The sequence below is a fragment of the Miscanthus floridulus genome, chromosome 16 (assembly GCF_019320115.1).
Source record: "Miscanthus floridulus cultivar M001 chromosome 16, ASM1932011v1, whole genome shotgun sequence".
In the NCBI taxonomy this organism is placed as follows: Eukaryota; Viridiplantae; Streptophyta; class Magnoliopsida; order Poales; family Poaceae; genus Miscanthus; species Miscanthus floridulus.
The window spans coordinates 118,997,804-119,016,312 of record NC_089595.1 but is presented as its reverse complement, the minus strand read 5'-3'; the positions used below and the strand labels follow the sequence as shown (position 1 = coordinate 119,016,312).

At 47.1% G+C, this 18,509-nt stretch overlaps 1 protein-coding gene and 1 pseudogene across 2 annotated transcripts; both read right to left on the bottom strand.

Moving 5' to 3' along the window:
* Positions 1–5,645: 5,645 nt before the first annotated feature.
* On the bottom strand, positions 5,646–10,396 carry LOC136513796 (inactive protein kinase SELMODRAFT_444075-like). Of its 2 annotated transcripts, XM_066507767.1 has the most exons (10): positions 10,371–10,396; positions 9,422–9,663; positions 8,960–9,102; positions 8,771–8,865; positions 7,639–8,651; positions 7,300–7,460; positions 6,860–6,936; positions 6,619–6,766; positions 6,137–6,286; positions 5,646–6,035 (listed from the first exon to the last, which is right to left on the bottom strand). In XM_066507767.1, exons 2-10 carry the CDS (start codon positions 9,627–9,629, stop codon positions 5,850–5,852), a joined length of 2,181 nt encoding a protein of 726 aa, XP_066363864.1. In that variant the 5' UTR covers positions 9,630–9,663; positions 10,371–10,396; the 3' UTR covers positions 5,646–5,849. The 2 variants fall into 2 exon arrangements, with proteins under 2 accessions (XP_066363864.1, XP_066363863.1); XM_066507766.1 differs by lacking the exon at positions 10,371–10,396 and having other exon boundaries at positions 9,422–9,785.
* A 1,289-nt stretch (positions 10,397–11,685) lies between these two features.
* LOC136511394 (patatin-like protein 1) lies at positions 11,686–14,718 on the bottom strand (annotated as a pseudogene).
* Between the last annotated feature and the right edge of the window lie 3,791 nt (positions 14,719–18,509).

Here is an 18,509-nt window from a genome sequence, read left to right as displayed (position 1 = left end):
TAAAATAACTCACATTGCGATCCGGACACTTGTAGAAAATACGATCCTTGTTAGGACCCTCCTTCTTCACTCGGTACTCCATCACAATCTTTGTCTCATCACGACACTTGCCGCATGGAATGAGAGGGAGGCCCGGCCTAAGTCGCTTTGGAAACCCATGAGAGGCCGAGGACGCGGAAGCAGTTGCCATCTACTCTCTATACTCATTTTTTAATACACTATAAATTTCTCATTTTATAAACAAATAAAATTAAGAAACTATAAAATTATCTATATCTCTAAACAATGAAGCAGTTGCCATCTACTCTCTATACTCATTTTTTAATACACTATAAATTTCTCATTTTATAAACAAATAAAATTAAGAAACTATAAAATTATCTATATCTCTATACTCATTTTTAATACATTATAGCTCAAAAACATGTTTTAATAAATAACCATCCGTACTAGCTGACCTTGCTTACGTGATCATCTCGGTGAGCATTTCTCCACCGGACGGCACCGTACTTGGTCAAGGAAGAGCTCCGATTCTACGAGGAAGGGAACAAGGTCTTCTACGACCGTTGTCGCTCTCCCTCGTAGAATCAAAGCTCCTCCTTGATGTCCGTTACCGCTCGGCAGAGAACATGCTCGCCGAGCTGAACACGGTCCGCAAGTTCAACTAGTACGGATTTTCTATAATTTTCTAACTATTTTCTAAGTTTATATTTATATATATACTACGTTTGGGTACGGTGATTGACAGACTACTACGACGATATCGGGACATGTGAATAAATAATCATCCGTACTAGTTGAACTTGCTTACGTGATCATCTCGGCGAGCATTTCTCCACCGGACGGCACCGTACTTGGCCACGGAAGAGCTCCGATTCTACGAGGAAGGGAACACGGTCTTCCACGACCGTTGCCGCTCTCCCTCATAGAATCAAAGCTCCTCCTTGACGTCCGTTACCGCTCGGCAGAGAACATGGTCGCCGAGATGAACACGGTCCGCAAGTTCAACTAGCTACTTTAACCTTCTTTCATGTAAATATGCAAGCTTGAAGTGATTTTGAGCTCAAATTGCTTACAAATGAAAAAAACCAGAATAAAGAACCATATATATATAGTGAACAAAATGAGATAAGACAATGGTGAAAAATGAGAGTATGAGATTGGTAACCTTTACAACTGAAGAATCGACGGAGGAATCGAAGAAATCGACGGAGGAATCGAAGAATGGATGGAGGAACAATGGAGGGAGGGAGGAAGCAAGAACACTAGTGCAGTGAGCTTCAAAATGTGCTGAGCTCGGGCTCAGGGAGGAAGAAGGAGACGGCTAGGATATAAAGGGGGGACCTTTAGTCCCAGTTGGTGGCTCCAACCGGGACTAAAGGTAACTTTCGAACCCCGGGCGCAGCCATGGCCCGAGAATAGACCTTTACTCCCGGTTGGAGCCACCAACCGGGAGTAAAAGCATACCTTTAGTCCCGGTTGGTGGCTCAAACCAGGACTAAAGGTCCCTGCCACCTCTATCTGGCGCAGTAGCCGTTGGGCAGGGACCTTTAGTCCCGGTTGGAGCCACCAACCAGGACTAAAGGTACCTCTAGTCCCGGGCGCAAAAAATTCCGAGACTAGAGCCCATTTTGGCCGATGATCAAAGGTCTGTTCTCTACTAGTGTCTATAAGATTATTTTCTTTTATTTTAATTTGCTAGCAATCTTTTGTAATAAATTCTAAAATATAATTTTATTTACCAAGTCACAAATGTTGAAACAAAGGAGATCAGGTCATTTAGATTTTTAAATTATTATCTGACATCGAGGCTTGGAATTAGACAAGAGGAATAGAATAGAATATTTTAAGATACTTTTAATTTTTGTTCTTATGTTATTCTATTAAGTTAAATTTCATTTTCGTTATCCTCTTTTTCATATGTAACATATGTTAATGCAGGGAATAACATCGAATTCTGATGAAGAAGTAAAAAAAAGTACTTCAAACACATTGAAGATCATATTAGATATTTTGTTTGGTACGGTGTTATTGATGCAAACTACATAGAGAGAGCTTCTAGCCTCTACACCATCAATGATAGTAAAAATGGATTCTTGGACATGGGTTATGTACTTATAAAGGCTAAACGGCTAGTACAAGATTTTTTGTATGGTCTAGGGAAAAGCAAACCTGCTGCTGGTTTTGCAACCAAACATAGAGAGGACCAGAGAAAGGGAAGGAAATCCGTATGAGTGTGCAGCTGAGACCCCTTCTCACATTCCCCCTCCCCTTTTATAGAGGAGGATTTCATTATTTCTCCATGTGGGGCTTGTATTTAAAAAAAGCCTCTGGGGACTACAAATGTGCTCTAAACACTACCTCACAAGCTCCTTGGCTATGTAATTGGGTGTGGACACTCTAATGGAATCCCCAACATATAATACACTCCCAACAGTAGCCCCTTAGGTATTTAGTTTTGATCAGGAATACAAGACTCAATAGCTGAATTCAAATGAGTGTGGCCCAAGTACAACTCAGACCCGTCACACAACTCTCCTCTATATAAAGATAGTTTGGAGATGACTTTGTCTTTGTCTAGTCTTCTGCAATCTTGCTCAAATCTCTGCGACCCTGTCTTTGGCAGCTTGCTCCTTCGTATGGTCTTGAGCCCTTGATGCCTTCTTTTTAGAATTGAGCCTTCGCTGAAGACATTTGTTGTGGTTGAAGTAAGCGAAGTAGTTGACGTAGGCGAGGTGATTGTAGGTAAGCAGGACACATCTTCAAGCTTCCACTCACGGGTGCCGGGCAAGGCTTTCATCTTCGAGCGAATTGATTGTCCAATATGAGTCATTATGGAAGAAGATCCGGAACACCCAATGAGTGAACAAAATGAAACATTTTTGTGGAGGTTTTGGCATAATATTCACCCACTCCTGATGAATCTCAAAAGGAGGGGTATGGAGCTCGACACTAGATGTGTGGTGTGTCATCGTTTCAATGATGAGGATGGGGCACATCTTTTCTTCATATGCAAAACGATGGAGAAGGTGTGGAGTTACCTGGGAATAAGCTGGGAGAGTTATTTATTGTTGATGAGATCGTCCGCAAGGGAGGCTTTGGAGGCAGTAATGGCGATGAAGGAAGAGCAGCTCTAGCTTTGTTGATTGAAAAGGAATAGAATTAGAGAAGGTGAACAAGGGAGAGACTTGGTGTGGCTTTCTCATAGTATCCAAGTGCGCATGTCGGAATGGAGGAAGCAAGAAAGACATTGCAAGGACTGGGATAGAAGGGTATGCAAATGGGAGAAATTAGAGCAAGGCCACATCAAGGTTAACTACGATGTGGTCTACGATCCTGCTTCGGGTAATGGCGGCTAGGGTTGTGTTCTGAGAGATGCGGATGGTGACGTTGTTATAGCACATTGAGGAAGAGCGGAGGTTCTGGTGTGAACTCGCTACATGGCGAGCTAATCGCTTGCATCCAAGTTGTCCAAGCCACGACGGTAGCATGAGTATGTTTTTATTGAGACGGATGCTGTCGAGGTTGTGCAAGTGGTCTACTCCAATGCCTTTGAGTCCAGAGTGACCAACCTTGCCGTGGAGCTATGTAGTCTTCTGGCCTTTAACTTCACTTTATGCCGAGCTCAGCAACGCCCTCGCTCTTGCAAAAGGGTAGCTCAGGAATTGGCTATTCTAGGCAATGTTGTTGATCCGAATGAGGATCAAATTTTCGCTCCCATACTGGCGGATATACATTTTGTAATTGTTGATGATTCAGCTTCGTCTGATTAATGGAAATTGATTTCCTTTCCAAAAAAGCAATTGTGTTCGTGTACAAAATGAAAAATCCATTATATCATGGGCCAGGCTAGCGCCCAGATGTCCGGACAGACGCGCACATCCGAACGCTAGTGCATGCTGTTGTGCCAGACTGCCAACCCGCGCCTGCTACACGCTCCTGCTATTGCCTGCTCTGCTGATGCGCCTAGTCTGCTGTTGCGCCTGGTACAGAGACTAAAGTCGGTGCTTGGATCATGTTTATTCGTTGTGTTGATGTCAAGAAAATTTGCAAACAGCAAAAAAACAATGAGAGCACAGTAACCTTATGCCATTCTCACTGACGAATGGCGTCATCGACCTATCTTGTTAGAGGTTGGCTATGTAGATTACATTTTATTTTGTTGCCTAACTAACGTTGCAACATCCAACTATATATGGGCCTTGTATGGAAATGAAACATATGTACACACGAGGACCGCCTGCGCCTGCGCCCACTCAGGAAACACTTGCAACATGAAAGCACTTTCTGTAACATACGTCTGAAGAAGATGAAACATTTGAAACATATGCTTGCAACATATATGTATAGCCATTGTAGCATCTAGATAAAAGCACTTGCAATGTACGTCTGAAGTAGATGAAACATTTTGAATAGATACTTGCAACATATATGTATAATCATTGCAACATATGCGGTATCTAGATCTACGTTTGCAACATCCGTATCGCGCACACGGGGGCCGCCTGCGCCTGCTCATGAAACACTTGCAACATGAAAGCACTTCCTAGACATATGTCTGAAGAAGATGAAACATTTGAAACACACGCTTGCAACATATGTGTATAGCCACTGCGACATATGCAACATCCAGATAAAACACTTGCAACATACGTCTGAAGTAGATGAAACATTTGAATAGACACTTGCAACATACGTGTATAGCCATTGCAACATATGCAACATCTAGATCTATTTTTGCAACAACCATATAAAAATACTTGCAACATACATGTGGAACATCTGAAACATTGACACATATGTTTACAACATATATACGCTTTCAGTACAACAAAGGCAGGCGGGGCGCGGCAAACTTGCGTGGTGGACGCGGCCCTGCGAGACGGTTGCAGCAGGCGGGGCGCGGCGAATCTGCGTGGGCAGGAGCGAGCAACAACGCGGGCGTGCGGGGCGCGGGGCGCGCGGAGCAGACCACACGGATCAAGCGGCACGGACAGGGTGCGCGGAGCGGTCCGGCCGGACGGACAGACGCCCGCTTCGTAGCATCACCGTTAAAGAAAGTGCATGATGAAATTTTGGCACGGTGTTGACTATGGTTAATCAGGAAAAATAAATTATTAAGCTGACCATATAAATATTTTATATGTAGCATTACCGTTATATCATTCATATTTCATAACGTTATCGTTGAGCCAAAATGCATGCACGCACCGAGGCTTGTTTAGTTGTGACCCTAGCCTAGGAGCCACGGCCAGGCAGCGGCCACCCAGCCCCAAATCGGACGTCTGATATAGCTGCTCGGGCCAAGTGGCGCATGGCAGGCACGGACCAAACAGAATGATGTATGCAGAGTCTGTTTGGATCAGACCTTGATGTCCATTTTTGGTGGCCTGGGGCTACATGTTGCCTGGCCCAGGCAGCAATCCCAGACCACCAACCAAAGTGGCCGCAAGGTCTGCAAGAACAGGTGAACAATCTTCCGACATGGCTCAATCTTCCGAGATGGCCCATGACAATATGTAATGCGAGCCTACCACTGTAATGTTAACAATCGTCTCGCATGACCCATCATTCAGTGCCCATGTTGTCCTTAGACCTTCTAGACACGTGGTGATCCACAAACAATCCATAGCTCATGACAATATGTAATATCATATGTAATGTAATGCGAGCCTATCACTACCACTACAATCTCCACCACTATACACACGACTTATAATAACACAAAAAAAAGGCGCCATGGAGAAAGAACAAGGAAGAGGAAGAAGAGGCCGCTACACAGAAAGGACTAGCTAAGCTAGGAATGATACAGATTCCACGGCGGCGATCCTGCACAGGGATTACGAATGCTAGTATCTGTGAGACAAGTTCTGCCGATCTCGACTCCATGGGCTTCCCGCGGTCTGTGACTGCGCATCACGTTGAGCTGGGCTGCTCTGCTCTTGGCACCGCTCGTTCTGCAGACGCCAGCTCCTGCTCCCCGCATCGCTGCCTGAATCCACCACCATGTCGCCGCCCTCTAGTATGCGCAGAACCTTCAGAAACATTCCAAAAGAGACAAGGCGTGAGCATGATCGGCTGCCGGCCAGTATCAAGATCCCTACTAAGTCGGTGATGATAGCGGAGAATGACTAACATGGGACATGCGTGGCCTCAGATGAGGGTCGCGCCTTATGCACAGGTTTGCTGCGTGCAACATGCAGTAGACCTCGTTCTCGCAGAAGTGCCGCCCCAGGCGAGGGTCAATCAGATCGTCGATCGCATACTCTTCCAGCAGAGGCCGAGCCTGTTACAGACGATGGAAATATAAATGAATGGGGAACATAAGGCGGGCGCAGCATTGATTCCTACTAAAACAGAAAACTTCATTTGTTTGCTTCCATTTTGGATGCATTGATAATGACGAATGAGAGAAATATCAATCAGAGTTCCGAGCTAGTTGATTTGATTGCTAGAAAAACATTATTCATTTGCTGATATGACAAAGATACGAGTCACCAACTCCACAGACAAAACTAGTTCAACAGCTAAACTACGAGCACTCAGTTATACTCAGTTCAACATTATTCATTTGATAGAAAAAAAAAAAGCATAATGTAGGTGAACTGCTAAACTCACCCATTCAGTTAAGAATTGCTGACCCTTCGGCCTGTTAATGTCAACAGCCTTGCGTCCAGTTACAAGTTCCACTAATACAACCCCGAACGAGTAGACATCTGCCTTCTCAGTTATTTGTCCACTCTGAGCATATTCGGGTGCCAGATAACTGTGCATAGTAATAAAACAGAGGCTCAGATTTGCAGAATTTCACATGTCATAACTGACCTAGGAGTGCAAAGTTGTACATCTGAAAACTTACCCAAATGTGCCAATGACTCTTGTTTCAACACCCAGGTCCCCATCAGGTTGCCACCTAGCCAAGCCAAAATCTCCAACCTGTCATGATATCAAAAGTAAAGTTCACAATCTCATACTAGGATAAGTGGGAAACAAAGATTAACTGGCAATGCCAATGGGAACAAAATCATTCAATCTGACACAACTTATAGTATGTGTATATGATAACTAAGATTGATTGACCATGATAGTGACTACCGTGGAAAACGAAAACAATAAATCAACGTGTTGTGGCAGACCAAGACAACCTGATGCTCATTTTACGGTTCAGCTTAAAGCATGGCTGTTCAGACACAGCATGATCTAGTCAACTGGTAAGATTTCATAGCAACCCAATTTTCACATAATAGTAGAAGTAAATTTCAGGGTAATAAATAAGCATGACAACGAGAGGGGCCATACCAGTGGTTCAAAATCGTGCGTGACAAGGATGTTGTTTGGTCTCATGTCACGGTGGATTATACAACCCACCCTACATTCTTCGTGGAGGTATCGCAGACCTCTGGCAGCTCCTACTGCAATCTTTTGTCTGGCAGCCCACTCCAGAGTTTCTTTGTTACGATCTAGAGGGGCACAACAAATAGTTCAGACTTCAGAAATATTATACTCAGAAGAAATATTTTAGTCCCTTTTGGCACGGTGTGGTCATCATTAGAAATCCAAGGAAGAATATGACAGCAGAAAGAGATTATTTTTCCTGTTAAGTTGATACACCAAGTTTTTGGAATGCAAAATGCTTACCGTAAAGATGCGAATCTAGTGAGCCATTGCAGATGTACTCATATACTAGTAAACGCCTCTTATCTTCAACACAAAAACCAATCAGCATTACAACATTCCGATGCTGCGCACAACTCAGAACCTCCACCTCCGAGCAAAACTCGACGTCGCCTTGGGAGCTAGCAAGTTTGTGCTGCTTGACAGCAATTGCTTGGCCGTCCGGAAGGACACCTCTGTGAACAGACCCAAACCCACCTTCAGCCAAGAAATTTGCTCGGGAGAAGCCGCCAGTTGCAAGCTCCAGTTCGGCGTAGCTGAACCACCGAGGTGGTTTTCCAAATACAGGCGTCTTATGCTGACATATAGAACACAAAGGCGGTGGTCCCGGAGGTGCACTCCTGAACAGTGAGACAGCATCTCTCACATTGCCTCTGAAGTTCAAGTCAGACCTGCTTCTGATTGCGTTGATTTCAGTCAAGAGATCCAGTTTGGCAATCTTCTCGAGCAAAGAATCTGCAGTAGGTGTCCTTCTAGGGCGATTTCCTGGTAGTCTAGCAGAAGCAGGCCCCTGTAAAATGTTAGCCATCCATGGCTGAAGGGACGAGGCTGGCGGAGGAGTTGAAGCCTCGCTCTCAGAGTCAGATATATTGACATCAGAATGCTGGATGTTATCCTTGGCTGCCTCTTTCGTCAAAGAGCTATTCGTATCCGAAGCACAAAATGGAGAAGCGGCAGGGTCGGAGCTTGAGACAGAAGACGTTCCAACATCAGTTGTGTCAAAAGGCGCTTCTGACTCTGGGCTGCTGTTAGGTGTCACAGATGGCACTCGAATCGGACTCCGCTGCTCTTTGGTATTGCTCACGGTGTTACCAACTGACGTACTTGGCTCAGGTGATGCCGGAGGAGCTGGTTTGGACTCCTTGTCATGCGATCCCACCAGGTTCAGCCGTAGAACTTTGGGCCGCGAGCGCTTCATAACCACAATATTGCACTGCAGCTCCTCCATGCAGCGCTTCTCCTCATGCTTCAGCTCCCTGAACAAGATGCCAAACACCTGTGCTTAAGGAAAGGGATGTATATGCATTGCAAGAGAAGAGACAAAAACAGCAGGACGGCATATGAAACACTGAAGAGAGTTAATGTGTGACATTACTTGTCCAGCACAACCCAGCCTGCTTGAGCCCGCTTGGATTCAGTGGCCACGGCACCAGGAGGTGATCCAGAGAGGATCTTAACCTTCACATTTGTCTAAACAAACACAAACGGTGACCAAACCAAGTAAGAAATCCAGCCGGTTGAGATTCTGAATCGACAAAAGTGGGCGACAGGATGCTATCCAGACCTTGTTGTTGGGATCATATACATCGCGAAGTTTTCGAATCATCTGAGAGCACAGCTCAGCAACATCCGACCTCTGGTTCAGCACTGCCTTGTGACCACTTGCGCAGTTCCCAGCGAAGAACGGAAAGCCCCAGAACTTCCTGCCTAATAAAAGAGAGAATTCGTTCCAAAAAAAAAATAAAAGGGAGAAGGAGAGAACACTAGAAAAGGACAGAACATTTGAAAGTTTAGCTGCTGTACATGTGTATGCAAACCATAGAGTAATTATTACAGTTATTTGTACATACATCCAGACCATACTGACAGACAGGTTAATGGCACTGTGGTACTGCTTGTGTGTGAGTAAATGCAACAAACACTTGTACTGCAGTGCTTGAAAGACAGAGGCCGGTACAGAGCAATTGAAAGACAGAGGAATGAAAAACTGAAGAACAGGGGGTGAATATGCAATGCATACACATACCTGAGGTCCGCGGCGGGATGAGGACGAGCAGCAGGATGCTGTCGCCGTGCTGGACGACGTGCGTGAGCGCCCAGACGGCGGCCGTCTTGGAGATCTCCCTTGCGGCGGCGAGCACAGCCACCACGACGACCGCACCCGCTCCCTCTCCCCTGGCGGGCCTCTCCGACGGCTGCAGCTGCAGGCCGGAGCCCGCGGCGGCGTCCGTCATCGCGCTCGTAGCGGCAGGGACGACGATCTCGCTCCTGCCAGCCGGTTCAGAGCATCTCCCGGTGAGTGAGACGAGAATGAGAAAGGAGACAAAGGCAATGGCACACCACACAGCTCCTTCGCCCCGCACACACTGGCCGCTCTTGGCTGTCCTCTGTGTGTGGACTGGACTTGAATGCCAGCCCGGTTGCTGGTGGAGCGCAGAAGAGAGGGCGGCTGAGCGAGTACAGTGCAGTGCAGGAGCGGTGGTGGCCTTTGGCGGCGCTAGCGTCCGAGAGGAAAATCATACACAACACAGGAGACAGGACGCGACGAAAAGAAAACAACCGGTGGTGAAAAAATCTTGAAAATTGAAAAGGAGGAGGAGGCGACGGGTTGGGAACTAGTCGTACTACTCGTCTCGGAATGGATGGAGGCGGAGCAACCTGGCGCCTGGCGGGGCCCGTCCGAGTGGTTGCTGCGGGCGGCGGCCCGCTGCGGATTGGGAGGGAGGAAGGGGGGGCTGGCTGGCCTGCTGGCGCGGCAAGCAGTGGCGCTGTAGCCGAGCGACGTGGGGGAAGGAGGTGGTGGGGAACAGAACAGGGGAAGGCAAACACCACCGTCCGGAGTCCGGACACGTCAGATCCCAGGCTTGTAGTGTACGCGCTCGCACGGCGGGCGGAAACGAAAAATGGCGAGCAAAGCAAACACCCGCTCCCAACAGAAGAAGATGGAACGGAAACGGAGTTCGGAGGAGACCCACCTCGTGCCTCGTGGACGCGGAAGCGGAAGCGGAGCGGAGCGGAGGAGCTCCGGCTGGCTTATAAGCCGATTTATCAGCCATCGTTACCAGCGGCTCATAACTGTCGTTGCTATTAGAGAAAATTTTCTATTTGGCCTCGAAAATAATGCTACTTTCCTATTTGACACCGCAACTGGAAATCTTTCCTATATGTCCTCAACTCGAGTTTTTATTTCCTATTTGACATTCCCGTCAGTTCCGTGAGCAACTACCGTTAGCTGCTGACGTGGCACGATGCCGTGGCATGCGGCAGCATGCATGTGGGCATGCACGGCCACCACCGGGCGGGTACGCCACATGCATGCGCGCGCCAGCGCCAGCGCCAGAGCCAGGCAGGCACGGGCAGGGAAAGGGGCCGGACTGCCGGAGCAGGCGTGCGCGCGCGCCCGTACGCGTCGCGTGCATGCGCAGGGGGAGGAGCTGGGTCGATGCGCTCCTGGTACGTCTCGTGGGCGTGGCGTGGGCCTGTCCCGGCGTCGTCCGGGCGTCCGCGTCGAGCAGCAGCGGGTTCAACGGCCCGACCGCGAAGAATCTCTGGCCCTGGAACGGCGGCTGCGCGGCGACCACGTCGATGAACTCGCCCTCCAGCGCGCGGCACGTGTTCATGACCAGGCCGGCGACGGGCGCGGCCTCCATCTGGAAGACGAAATCCACGAACTCCTTGGACATGCAGGCGTCGGGGGGCAGGAACTTGAGGCCGTAGTCACTGATGAGCCGGTGCCCGGGGTCCAGCCACCCGAGGTCGTACGAGATGGAGGAGGTCGCCGAGCAGGTCGCCGCGGCCCTGAAGGGCAGCAAGCAGCGTTTCATCTGGGTCTGCGCAAAGCGCGCGCCTGGCGAAACTCCTTGATTAATTGGCAGGGGGCTGTGGCTCAGCTAGCTAGCGTGCATGTTGCACTTGCCCGTCCGCGAGAGTGATGGACGTACGTACGTACGTGACAGTTTTGACGCGCTCATCTACGACATCTAGGCGGCGCTCGTGCCCACCATCCTTCACCCCGCCACCAGCTCCTGCCTCGCCGTGCTCGAGCTCGCCAGTCATCACCACCTCGCCCAGGCTCCACTTCGCCGCCGAGGTCATCAGTCTCCGCGAGCGCTGTCCGCTGCTACTTCTGCCTCGCCGAGGTGCATTTAACTCTAAAAATAACAAACGACTAGCTACCATGCAATGCATCTATCTGAGGCATACTGCTAGTCTGTGTATATAATGACCACTCTGCAATCTGAAGATCCTTGTGCGGAATTCCACTGCCGGTCTGTAATTGATACTTGAGAGCTAGTTGGAGTTGATATTGCTCTTGCGTAGCTTGCGCTCGTCAGAGAGTTGTTTGGCGAAGTGAGCAAGCGCCTCTGCATTTGTGCCCTCACCGGAACAGGACTCGTACACCCCAGTGTCGATGTTCACTCTCGCCACTGGCTTCTTGAGTAGCTCCTGGCCGATCCCGATCAGAGACTCCATGTTCTCCTTGGTTGCGATGTCCACTGACGATGCGTCCCCAGTCAAAGTATCATCCTACATAAATACGATAGCATCGATCATCGTCGATTTTATACCAAGAACAGAATATATATGCTTTAGTATATCCTACAAACGTATCATACCTGAATGAGAAGGTAGTTCTTCTCACAGTGGAGGGCCTGAAAGAGCACGGGTGCATGGATGTCAACCATGTCGGAACTGGCATGTGAGAAGATGTCGATGATCGGCATGAAGCCACCGTTGTACAGCCACTGAATGAGGCCCCATTTCGCGCACTGCTCAGCGGTGTACTTCTCCGCCTACTTCGCCGACCTAGTGCCGACGGAGATGACGAGGTAGTTCGTGTACTCGGTCGGCCTACCGACGTTGAAGTCCAGGTTCCGACGGTGCACCTCCTTGGTGAGCATGGATATGGCGACCATGGTGGGGTTGTTGGCCGCGACGCCGCCGTCGACGAGGTGGTACTCCTGGGACCTGCCGTCGGCGGCCTCGGTCTTGAAGAAGTGCGCCGGGAAGTAGGTCGGCGCCGCCGACGTGCTGATGCAGATGTCGGAGAGGTGCGCGTTCTTGAGCGTGTCGTGCGCGTTCTTGAGCGTGTCGTTCTTGGCCTCGTACGTGGAGAAGATGAACAGCCGCGACTCTAGGCCACCGAGTTCTTTTCCTACCCTCAAAGGGCATTTTGGTCTTTTCCCATCGCCTCACTTCAACAGCTAACGGTAGTTGCTCACGGAACTGACGGGAATGTTAAATAGGAAATAAAAAGTCGAGTTGAGGACATATAGGAAAGATTTTCAGTTTCGGTGTCAAATAGGAAAGTAGCATTATTTTCGAGGCTAAATAGGAAATTTTCTCATTAGTTAACGATTGGACAATTATTACAAAATACAAACGAAATGCTACATTGCGCTATAGGAAATTTGCCGCCGCCAAATCGGGGCAACTAAACGAGGGCTGAAGAACGAACTCTGAAAGAAAGGAAGAAAAAAAAGGAGGCCCTGAATTCGAGGCTGCCTGCATGCGTTTCTCTTCTTCCATCGGCATGGCGAGCCCGAGCCGGCGCTTACTTCGAGGTGGCGGCGGCAGCAGCTTCAGCTTTGAATTCAATTTGCTTCGGGTACAGTACTAGTACGAATTAAAGTCCTTTTTTTCCTTCCTTCCTTCGATGCTTGCTTTTAATCAAATCAAATCATGGCGCTTTACATGCATCCCTCTTGGCTCTTCTCTTGTGTTCGAAATGACATCCCGCCCCGACCTTCAACTTCAATCAAATTCTTTAAAATCATTAACTCCAAATCCTACGTACTCAATCATTGTCCCAGACAAAAAAAGACTAGTAGTGTTTCTGTTATTTTATTTTTGTAGAAAGTTCTTGTCATCAATAAATCATGCGACGAACTACCTGATACTTGTCAGATTGCCTGCTACTGCTTCAAATGAGCTTCAAACGAGCTGCAGTCACCGCCGGCCTGTACGTGCATGCACCGTATGAACAACTCACTAGCAATAGCAAGCAAGCGTAGCAAATCCCCGACAATTTCAACATAGGTGCAGCCTTTCATACGAAACAAGTCTAACTGGCCCTAATACCAGAATGCCATGCCTACTTGAGGTCTTCAGGAGACTGACAGTGGTTGCTCAAACTCGAACCATTTTCAGATACGAAACGTTTTCAGCAGTGGCGAGCTTAACGAAACCTTCTGGCATGCTGGGTTCATCTCCTTACTGTTCATAGATGTTTTTTTTGAAAGAATAGTTGTTTTTTAAGGAAAAATACTGTTCATAAATGTATCTTAGAACAATGCGTAGAGTAGACATATTGGTTGTACTGAAAAGACCCTAAAATTGTTGCACTGAAAACTGGCTGTCTTGTTTGCCCCATTATCACCGGGAATTGTTCCTTGGGTGGAACCACCGGTTCCTCCCGTTAAGATTATTAGCCGCCGGCATTAATTAAGGGCAGTTTAGTATTTTGCCTACAGATTCTCTAACTCTCTAACCCAAATTCCACGAACGCTGCTCCGTGCGTCGCCGTCTCCCAGCTCAGCTCAATGCTGCAGGATTGACGTAATCATTGCATATGACCTTGAACCATTCTCTATCCAGGCCAACAGCATCTCAGGCTGTCCGCACCGCAGACCGCTAAAGCGACCGGTACGTCAGCGGTGGCGTACCGCGCGCCCGCACCGCGTGTCTGTAACGCGTGCGGTAGCATACCGGCCGCACAGGAAAACTCCACAGACAGCACAGGCGTAGACTCACGCTAAATACTGTAGCGACACTGTAGCGAGGAGAAAGAAAGAGAGTTGGTGAGAGAGAAAAGGAAAGAGAGAGAAATAAAATATGGAATAGTAGGTATAGAGTATGGGATAGAGATGACATGAGTGCGAAAGAAATGGATATAGAATAGAGAATCTCGATGAAGGTGGACGAGTGCGGATAGCCTCGGAACGCCAAATTGATCATGGCCCGCGCCACCTCGACGCTGCCGCACCCTGCGGCGTTGACGGCGCCGCAGCAGGTGACGTCAACGGCCCTGCATAGCTCGACCTCGACGGTGCCACACCGGTCTGCGCGCGTGGCCTTGCACCGCACCTGGCGCACCCCGCCGATCCGTTTCGTCGTGTCTCGTGTGTTGGCAGCCGGCAGCGGTGCCATTCGATTTGGGATGAGGAGGTTCGCGGGATCCATGTCCTCGACGTACGGGCAGCGCAGAGGACCAAGGAGGTTGTGCCTCCATGTCCATGCCCCTCCTCGACAACGACAAGCGACGTCGTTCAGAGATCTGCGCCTCATCCTGATGGAAGTCCACCGCTGCTGCCTGCTGCCCATGTTAGAAGTGTACGAGGATGCCAGCCAGGGCGATGGTTGTGCCATAGACACTGCAAAACTAAGATCTCACAGGAGATGATCAGATCGACCTGGACTGGAGCGTTCGTCGCCTGCTAGCACACAACGGCACGAGGGAAAGCAACGAGCGGAATCTGAACGAAGGGGGGTCGGGGGCACAATGAGTTCGGCTTGGGTATGGGCTAGGCTTGGACGGGTTGGGCCCATGCGGGATCCAGGTGAAAACATTCAGGAAAAAATCAGCTATGCTGCTTTGAGATCTGTGCAATTTTTTTTAGAAGAGGAGTACCGGAGCAGAAGCCTTCTAAATATATCGATTTTGCTATGTATTTATACACATTATGTCTAGTAGATATATAATTTGAAATGGAGGGAGTAGAAGATAAAACCCACTCGGATCCCTCCCATCAAACCGTATAAGGGAGACCTGAGAGTAACTTTTAAATTCTGCATTTTCAATCATAAACATTTCGGCCTGTGGGTTTTCACTAGTGGAAAAACTAAACACCGGGAATTTTAGATGTGCTTCTAGTTGGAACTGAAAGCCTGCAGTGCAAATTTCACACACAAAAAAACACTTCTGCCGACATGGTAATCCAACATGAACTATCATTTGTTTATATTCATATTTCTATGAAGTAACGAATAGCCTCGTTTGGTATTCCATTGCCAACTACTACTTCCTACAAAGTGAGCTGAGGACTACGACCTTGAGGAGTTGAGAACTGGTTCTCTAGTTTGATAGGCAGAGAAAATAAGGTGGTGCACTCTCTGGCGATCTTGGTGCATATCCTGTTCGCTTGATCGTATCAGCCACGCTTATCAAATATAATATAGTGTTTTTCTCTCACAACAAAACAGTATCAGCCGGCTTATAAGCCACAGAAACGATTAAGTGAACGGGGAGTAGAAGCAGAGAAACGCGATCATTTTTAGAGACACTAGGAAAACAGAGCGAGCAATCTTTGAGGAGATCAAGGATGTTTGTTACACCTACTAGTCCTTGCCAGGGCCCAGGGGGAACAGCTCTCAAACCATTAAAAGTTGCTAGACCTTCTCCTTCTAACGAGTAAGGGCAGTCCAAATGAAAGAAACTAGTAGTTTCTATAACATAGGATATCGCACAAAAAAAAAAGTACTGCTTTCCAAACCATGGTTTCTATGAGTAATAACTATTTTCTCTTTCTCTCTCCCAACTCTATCTTTTCCTCCAATGAGAGTGCGACACGAGCTCCCTAGAAACTAGTGGTTTCTCCCCAATTGCGATTTCATGGTTTCTTGGTGCATTGGGTCAAGAGTAGACCTGATTTCTTCATGAAGAAACCAGGTCTATGATTTTTGCTCTCTTTCTTCATTAATTACGTTGCCATGTCAGCATTTTGTCTACGTAGCAAGTCATTTAATGAGGATAGAAGCCATCATCAATGTACCGTTGGGACTGCCCTAATAAGACATAGCAATCCACACCTACGAAGCCTAGGCCACGGTAGCGCTACTAATCACGCATGTAAACCAGGTTGTACTGCTACCTTCTCCCGGGGAACCGGATCTTTCCCAAAAAAAATGCCAACTACTCCTAACCATGAAGCCTACTGGTAAAAAAAAATAATATAAGATTGAGATTTCAAACCGCTTGATAACTTTCTAGCACTGCACTACACACTTACCTGTGAACGAATACAGGATGCTATCCTTTTTATTAACATTTAATAATATCATATTGAATAGTTTGGCCGCTAAACGAATCTCCAATGAAATAAATTTCAACCATATAATTCTAAATCTTGTCAAGCACTGCAACTTTGGTAACGGGCATATCTCCGTACAAGATTGTTTGGAAATTTTGAAAGTTTGATTCTGAAAATCTGTAAGATTATTTGATACTCTAAACATTGTCAACTCAAAAACTCATCAAACATAAAAGAAAAGTACTATGTGTTTTGCACAGATTTTTGGGACTAAATTTACTACTAGTAGTTCATTAATCAAAAGAGAGATGTGATTAAGCCTCTTACAGCCATATTTATACTTTGATGAACTTGCACATGATTTCCCACAGAAACCACAATATGAACGCAGAGAAGGGTAGGATTGCCATCTCCATGTGTAATCGATACTTTTATAATCAAAGTTGATTCCTTGAAATAAATTTCAGGCAACGAAATTAAATTATAGGGAAGAAGGAAAGAAAATAAACCAAACGAAATGAACCGGCCCGTTCTGAAATATGGGCTGTCATGGGCCGCAAACAAAAAGAAAAGGAAAACGAGCAATCCCTCACTCAGTCCAGGAAAGAAATAATTCAGCAGCTAGGCGCGGCCCACGAAAGAAGAAAAATTTGAGCCCACAGACAAAAATGCACTGGAGCACCGTAGTAATCGCCCCGTTTGGCTGGCCTCTTTTTTTTTCTGCCTGCTACTAGATACTGCTTCTGCAGTTCTGCTTCAAACGGAACGGCCTGTCTGTACATGCGCCGTATAAACAACTCGGTAGCAAGCACAACAGCTCCTAATAATTTCAAGAAGATCCAAACTTTTCCTTCACCATGCGTACATACACGCTTAAGTTAAAACAGATACTGAATGTGCACACCGCTAGTGTATTTTGGATTGCACAGCAGTTTCTGGGAAGCCTCGAATGCCATCCATGCCTACCTGAAGAGACTGACAATGGTTGCACAAACTTGAACCGTTCTCAGACACAAGATATTTTGAGCAATGACAGGCTTAGGCCCTGTTTGGTTAAGCTGTGGCTGTGGGAAAAAGCTGCTGTGAGCTGTGAGCTGTGGAAAAGCTGCTGTGGGCTGTGAGCTGTAGAAAAGCTGAAAGCTGTTTGGTTAAACAAGTATAAAATATACCTTTTATCTTTATCTCTCTTGAAACAACTATGGAAGAGCTTTTTATTCCACTAATTTCGAAAAGCAGAAAGCCAAAAGCCAAAAGCAGGGTCAACCCAGCTTTCAAAAATGAACTACGGAAAAGGAGCTGCTTCTGAAAAAACGCCCTCCAAAAACAGCCCCTTTGGTTGGGCTTTTGGCTTTTGGGGCCAAAAGCCAAAGCCAAAAGCCCAACCAAACAGGGCCTTAACTCGTTAGGCACAAACCTTCTTCTGGCTTGCCGGCTTCATCTTGTTGCAGACAGTTGATAGATTTATCTTAGAAGAGTCAGTCCGTATTGAATTAAAACCGGTTGTAATTAGTTGCCCGGTACCACTATCTCTGTCAAGTGAGAACTGTTCCGCTGATGCAGCGAACGTGGTGCTCTCTGCTCAAGTGGGCAAAGCAATAGTGGCCAATAAAAACGCCAGTCCTATCCCCTGGACCAATGTCCAATGGCATATATATGCTGATCCTGATCATAAGCAAAACAATGTGTTTTGCACAGACGTATGTATAGGACTGATTGTACTAGCTCACCCAGGAAATACAAAGAGAGATATAATTAGTATAAATAAGCCTCTTACAGCCATCTGAATGAACTGAGAGAAGTGTTATTTGTAGAGGGATGTAGTAATACATCAAGAAGTGGAGCAACCTTTAATTGTAGTTGTAAATATAAACGACCTAGTGAGCTGTCAAGTACTAATTAACACATGTAAACTGCGTAGGTCAGACTGAACATGATCAAACATCTGAACAAACCTTCATCAGACAGGCATCGATCAAACTGAACATGATATAACTGAATTAATAAACCTGAACATGTTACACTCAGAGGCGTAGAATTCAGAAATAGATCCAGACAGTTTAGATTCAGAGGCTCTTAATGGTTGAT

Bases quoted from the DNA above. Each gene is read 5' to 3' on its own strand.
- LOC136513796 (XM_066507767.1), bottom strand. From the start codon at position 9,629: ATGACGGACGCCGCCGCGGGCTCCGGCCTGCAGCTGCAGCCGTCGGAG. The intron at 6,937-7,299 runs GTATGGCCCCTC...ATATCATGACAG, and splicing joins CGCACGATTTTGAACCACTG to GTTGGAGATTTTGGCTTGGC. The intron at 6,287-6,618 runs GTGAGTTTAGCA...CGTCTGTAACAG, and splicing joins AGCAATTCTTAACTGAATGG to GCTCGGCCTCTGCTGGAAGA.